Consider the following 6,839-nt stretch of genomic DNA (forward strand, 5'->3'; position numbering starts at 1 on the left):
TAGTATTAAAATGCTATATATTAAAAGATCTTTCATCTGATCTAAATTTTAACAAACCGCTCATTATTTTCTCTTAAACTCACAATGTTCACGACAGAAACTGTAATAATGATTTCTGATCTTTCTTTCCAGAGAGAATATAATTCTTATTGTGTACGCAGATCCAGACTGGCTGGCGCTGCGATCACGAAAGCTGGAGTCAGTGTCTAAACATAGCTCCGAAATTTTTAATTTAAGTGTTTCAGTAAATGTTTTCAACTCTCTAAAAAGTTTAATGCACCTTTCCTATGCAATGTCTCATTCATCAAATTGAAAAAGGAAACTTCGCTTCTTCGAAACTCCAAAACATCTTGTTCGCTGTTTACTATCAAAACGAGAAATCCAAAAGAAACCCTGACACGGAATATTTAGATAAGTAACATTCTGTTCTCTATACAATATCTTATTCTCTATCACTAAAGTGCCATTAAATTTCTTTATTTATTATTTTCATAAGATTCTAACATTATACAATAGTTAGTAATAGCAGCAAGTCATGTGGTTCTTTTCTTCGTAACTATTCCCTAGAGACGCCACATTCCTTATCAGTAGTCCGTTCTTATCAGCAATTCACACCCTTCGAAGGCCCCCTCTTCGTGCTTAGGAATTTCTTGAGAGAAAAAATGGGGAATCTCTTGACCATCGATGAGTATAGATTGTGATTTTGTAACTAAGTTCCCCGACTTTTTTTTTAGGTATCAAACTTAGAATTATGAGCAAATATAAATACAGTGTGACGGAATTTGTTAAACTTGTACTGTAATAAATACAACGGTTAAATTAATAAATTAATTTTATATTTAACTAATATTTAAGAAAAATAAACTGTATAATTTTTTTTTTGCTGATATGCTCTCACACTGTGTATGGATTTATGATTTTGTCAATTACTGTTTTTCTGAAATATACATGAATTTTTTTGGGAACGGTAATAGTTAATGTTACTTTAGTTAAAATATTATGTACATCTCTGTGATGATATATGTCTTTTCTAATTAGATAAGGGCATACACATTACCATGTAGGAATTCATTTTTTTTTTTTTTTTAACATAGCGAAAGTTTGCTTCTTAAAGACACTAATTTTTGCAAATGAACTCCTTTTAACTACACTCATGGACACAATTGTATTTTAGGATATTTTCTATTTCTTTTCCTTTTCTTTCTATAGGCCCTTTTTTTCCCCCCTCTATTATTTTTTGGGCCATTCATTTTAAATTTTATTTTGTCCCATCTTTTCTTTTGAACTCGTACAAAATGTACGAAGTTCCTTTTACTCTCCTCAAATACGAAATTGCCCCTCTTTCTATATACCTTTCCTTCGCTCCTATGCTTGATTTTTCGCCCATCGGTGCAGAAAGACTTAGCGGGTGCAAAACAAGACATCTGTCTGTCTGTCTACATAATTCTTCAATGATTTCACTTTCACTGAAAACCTGTCGATATAATGACTGAACCATTGAATTCTCATTTCGATTAAAAAAATAATAATAAAATAAAAAATAAATAAAACCCAACATCAAAAGATAAACTTGTTCAGCAATTTATCCTTTATCGCTTTTTCCTGGCTATTTCGTCATTTTACATCCGCCTAACTGATATCACGTTATCTCACAATACATGCTACTTTCATTTAAGCAGTGCAAGCGGAGTTTTGAGAGCTATGGTCTGAACACACATTACTAAGATGGATACGGAAAATGATGTGCTTCTAGAGGAAAATGTTAAGAAAGTCGTGACAATAAAGCAATTTAGAAGCTATCGTAATGGACACTTCGAACGTTGTCATATTTGGCATAAAAGAGTAACACTTGAAATCTTTGAATTACGCTTCTATCCAAATGGAGATGACCCAGAAAATGAGGGGTATGTATCGATTTTTCTTAAAAACCATTGGATAAAAGACTATCCCTTAAAAGTTAGATGTACGGTATCTATTATTGATGTTGCTAATAAGCATAGGATGACGCAATCTTTTGGGCATGAAAATGTTGACAAAAGATGGTCTTTCGGACTGGAGAGATTTGTCAGCCATCGTGTTTTGAAGGATGAGGAAGATGAACTTTTACAAAACAACTCTTTTAAGCTTTTCTGCGAAATAAGCTACACAATTTCCAAATCTGCCATATCTACAGCCAACATGGCTTGGAATGTATTGAGCCAAATCTGCGAAATGTTTCCATCGACTGAAAGTGCAACTAAAATCGTTTCTGAAAATCTAGAATGGACTCTAGAGATCTGCACTTCAGAGGGAAATAAATATCCATTGCACTTCAAAAAGGGTGAAAGGACTCTAGGTTCCGAGATAATTGCCATTTCGCCTGTGTTTGCTGCCATGTTGAAAAGCCCCATGAAAGAGAGAAGGGATAAAATAGTCTATATTACTGACATCGACTATAAAACACTCATGCATTTTTTTACTTACGTAGAATCCAAGCAGCTGGCCATCGAATCCTTTGAAGACATTTACCTTTTATATGAAATGGCTGATAAATATCAAGTCTCAAATTTGATGGAAAAGTGTGTTCAGTACATGTCAGCTCAGATAGGTGTCGACACAGTTGTTCAACTGTTAGCTCTAGCATATATGCATAGTGATGAAAAGCTTATGACAGTTGCCGCTCGTTTCATTCGAACACATAGGAAAAAAGTCTGCGACTCTCTTGAAAATGATTCAGCAGATAGTGAATTAAGAAAGTTCTTCCACACTTGGGCCAAAGACAATCTAAAAGTAGAGGAAAGCGATCATTGCATAATTCCACCTGAAGAAGAATTTCCAGAACATTTTTATGTTCCATCCAAAACACTAGAAAGGGAAAGTTTTGAATTTTATGAATAAGGAATTTTTTTTAAATACCAGAAAATCTTAAATTTAGAAATGCTTAATTGATTGATACACTGCTGAAATTTTAATCTTTTGAATTCCTGTTCAAGCTATTCACTAAAGATTTACAGCATTATTTTCAACAAATAGTGCACAGCAGGTATAATTTTCCCCTTTTATTAAAGTGAATTTAGTGCAAGATTTATCTATCTGCACTATTAATCACACAAAATTATGCTAAAAAAATAAGGTTATTTTATAATACAGCTTATTACTACTTAGCTAATAATTAATACGGTAACTAATGTACTATATATAAGTAGATTTCGGGGCACTGCAGGCATTGGCCCACTAGGACTGTTACGCCACTGAGTTTAGTTTTTAATGTACTATATATACTCCAACTTTAAAAGATCATTTGCAAAACCCGCCGAGGATTTTTCCATCTAAAATTTGCTTGAGCTTAAGGCTTGAATTTAAGTTATTAAATTCTAACCAAGCTTCCATCATTTGCTATAAATAAGCTAAAATTCAGACCACAGTCAAACAGAAAAGCAAATCTGCTCTGTGACACCAATATACATTGCTTCAAGAATATTTTGGAGGAGGAGAAACAAAACCACTTTAGATAACTTCCTAAACCCAGACCTCCCCAAAACTTAAATTCAAATATGCAGGAAAATCCAAGTCTTTCAATTTGAATGGAAGATTCAGATTAAATTGAACTGAAAAAAAAAAAAAAAAAAAAAAAAAAAAAAGCTGTGAATCTATATCATATCTATAATATATATAAATATTTTTAAGACTAATAATTTAAAAATTTACTAGCACTTCCAACATCGGTAGTATTCTCAATATTCCTTGAAATTTCTTTACAAAATTCCAAGATTCTGAACCGTGCTTAAAACTGAATTAAAATTAATCAGATATCAAAATATGGGAAAGAGCTCCCACATAATGAAAACCATCCTGAAATGCACAGTGTTCTTCATGCTAGGCTGTGAGTCTCACAGTATATATTTTATTATTAAGAAATGAGTGAGAAAGAGTGTATTTATTTTAATTTTCCATCTTTAACCAATATGGTATGGTTATCATTTACTATTTTCACGATTCACATTCTACGCAATGACTTTTTTTTTTTATATGCTTCGGAGGAATATTAAGTGTTTTTCAGATACCTATACATTATATTTAGTGAGAGTACTGGGCATATTTTATGATAAAATGAAATGACTAATCCTGTGTATGCATAATTGATAACAAATTATCCACACTACTTTCAAAATACCGATTCTGGATATTTAACATCATAGAGATTATTTCTTCATCTCTTACACAGCACTGGAAGAAGGAAATACATTTTCCACGAAATGAATGCATAAGAATTTTTTATAAAAGTCGCAATTCAGTTTCCGTTAAACCTATATCCTATCCAAACTTTCAAATGCCTTTTTCTCCTTCTGTTTCAAAAAACTTTACAGATTAGTTGTTTTGTCGTGGTCCTGGCATTCGAAAATTATGTTAAAAAAAGTATAATTTTAGTTAGAAGACCTAACTGCACTACATTTTTCATCATAAAAGCTAAAGCATTTCAGCAATTTTTTGCAGGATTCTGGTACAAAGATTGCACAGCTTAATTGTACATTTCTTTGTGTGTGTATTTATTCACAGCACATTTTAATAATGGTGAATTAAGAATGAATTTCTGATTTTCTCAAAATTAATACTAAGACACATAAATAGATAATTAATTTCTATTGTGATAAGCTTATCTCCACACAATTTTAAGAATTGTTTCTTGGCTCGAAGTTTGCTGGTGCTAAGTTACCTGAATTCATTCAGTTGCATCATTTCTTAAACGTTCTAGCTCAGTAATCTGCGTTAACATAGCTAAAATTTCTTCCTCTTAAAGCTTCAGTTTTTAAACTTGTCAAACTTAGATGTTTGACATATTCTGATTACAGCACCATTAATTTGAATACTGCAGTAACTCAGTAACCCTTATTTAACAACATATTCAAATTTTATATGGACTGGCTTATTTTTTAACGAGTTATCGCATAGTTGAAAAATACAAAAGGACTATAAAGTTATTGCTATCATGAAATTTTTTTTGAAGAAATTCAGACCACAGTCAAACAGAAAAGCAAATCTGCTCTGTGACACCAATATACATTGCTTCAAGAATATTTTGGAGGAGGAGAAACAAAACCACTTTAGAAAACTTCCTAAACCCAGACCTCCCCAAAACTTAAATTCAAATATGCAGGAAAATCCAAGTCTTTCAATTTGAATGGAAGATTCAGATTAAATTGAACTGAAAAAAAAAAAAAAAAAAAAAAAAAAAAAAAGCTGTCAATCTATATCATATCTATAATATATATAAATATTTTTAAGACTAATAATTTAAAAATTTACTAGCACTTCCAACATCGGTAGTATTCTCAATATTCCTTGAAATTTCTTTACAAAATTCCAAGATTCTGAACCGTGCTTAAAACTGAATTAAAATTAATCAGATATCAAAATATGGGAAAGAGCTCCCACATAATGAAAACCATCCTGAAATGCACAGTGTTCTTCATGCTAGGCTGTGAGTCTCACAGTATATATTTTATTATTAAGAAATGAGTGAGAAAGAGTGTATTTATTTTAATTTTCCACTTAATATATTTATAAACAAAATGACAGGAAAACAATTAAATTAGGTAAATCAAACTTTATGTTTTGAATTAAACGACTGTGCATTTTAAAATATGGCCTAGCATCACTTTTTATCAGGGAACTATATTGTGTACATGTTTTCAAAGTTAAATACTTTTGTTCTTTGATGAAAAAAAGGTCCATGCTAGTTCATCTTGAAATGCATAAAGCCTTTTACTTAAAATCAGTGTTGATCCAAGTTTATATTTTTTTCTAACTTTAAAATTTCCAACTTTTCACTCATATTATACAATACATATTTTTTATTCATGAGATAAGCATTATTCCATAAGTCAGCATTTTCCACACTTTTCATAAAGAAACCTTTATATTTCTTCACATCGCATGAAGTGGAGTAAATAGAATAACATTTTTTAAAAAAAACATAATGATTAGTCATTTGTATCTTCCAAACAGAAAGGACTGGAATTTATCAAATTACAGCAAAGCTCACTATGATTATCTGTGAAAAGGATGACATGTCTTCATGGAGGATTAAAGTTCTCCACAAATGGCTTAGAAATTGCGAAATGGCTATTCTCACATTATAAAAGGGATACTATCTCTTGTTCGTGTTATGAATGTGAAAAATGCAACATTACATAACTTACATCACATGCACGATAAACCACAGAAGTATTCAGGTAGCCATCCCATTCTTTGGGATTATACCCCAAATAGAAGTATCAGCAAGTAGTTATTCTATCCACTTGGTCAGTGGGGAGGTGAAGACTGATTCAGAAGATTTTGAATTATCATACAATTTTTTTTTTTTTTTTTTTTTTTATACTAGATAGTGTTCAAAGAAATCACAACAAGGCTTCAACAGCTTCATGTTCTATCTATGCTAATATCTGGATATATGAAATAATTTATAATTGATTTTGCACTGCTCAAATTGAGCTGTTTTTGTACCAGTTTCCAAAACTAACATATTATGTATCTTTCATTTGAACAATTAGGTACTTAGGGAGGAAGTTCTTGATAGATAGCTCAGGTATCCATTGATGTAGAAGAACAAGGACAATTGTTTTTATATTTAGTAAAACAAGCTTTTGCCCATTTCGATGATCAAAGTTAGATCACTTTTCCCCCCCATCTATAAACAATAGGAAATATCAATCCATATTAGATTTTTATTCAATACAATATCCTTTTAATTTGTAATTTTATTGAAAATAATATCCCCCTTAGGAAAATGTAAGTGTATGAATACTTATATTTGATATATATATATATAAACCCACATTTCACTGTGAACACAAAAACAA

The 6,839-nt window shown here is 31.1% G+C and overlaps 1 protein-coding gene across 1 annotated transcript; it reads left to right on the top strand.

Moving 5' to 3' along the window:
• Positions 1 to 1,725: 1,725 nt before the first annotated feature.
• LOC118185345 (speckle-type POZ protein-like) lies at positions 1,726 to 2,877 on the top strand. Its single transcript, XM_035355184.1, has one exon. It carries the CDS (start codon positions 1,726 to 1,728, stop codon positions 2,875 to 2,877), a length of 1,152 nt encoding a protein of 383 aa, XP_035211075.1.
• The last annotated feature ends 3,962 nt before the right edge of the window (positions 2,878 to 6,839 follow it).

Source organism: Stegodyphus dumicola, chromosome 10 (genome assembly GCF_044657685.1).
Source record: "Stegodyphus dumicola isolate Sdum_Otavi_A_Nest chromosome 10, ASM4465768v1".
Lineage (NCBI taxonomy): Eukaryota > Metazoa > Arthropoda > Arachnida > Araneae > Eresidae > Stegodyphus > Stegodyphus dumicola.

Coding starts and splice junctions, on each gene's coding strand:
- LOC118185345 (XM_035355184.1), top strand. CDS start 1,726: ATGGATACGGAAAATGATGTGCTTCTAGAGGAAAATGTTAAGAAAGTC.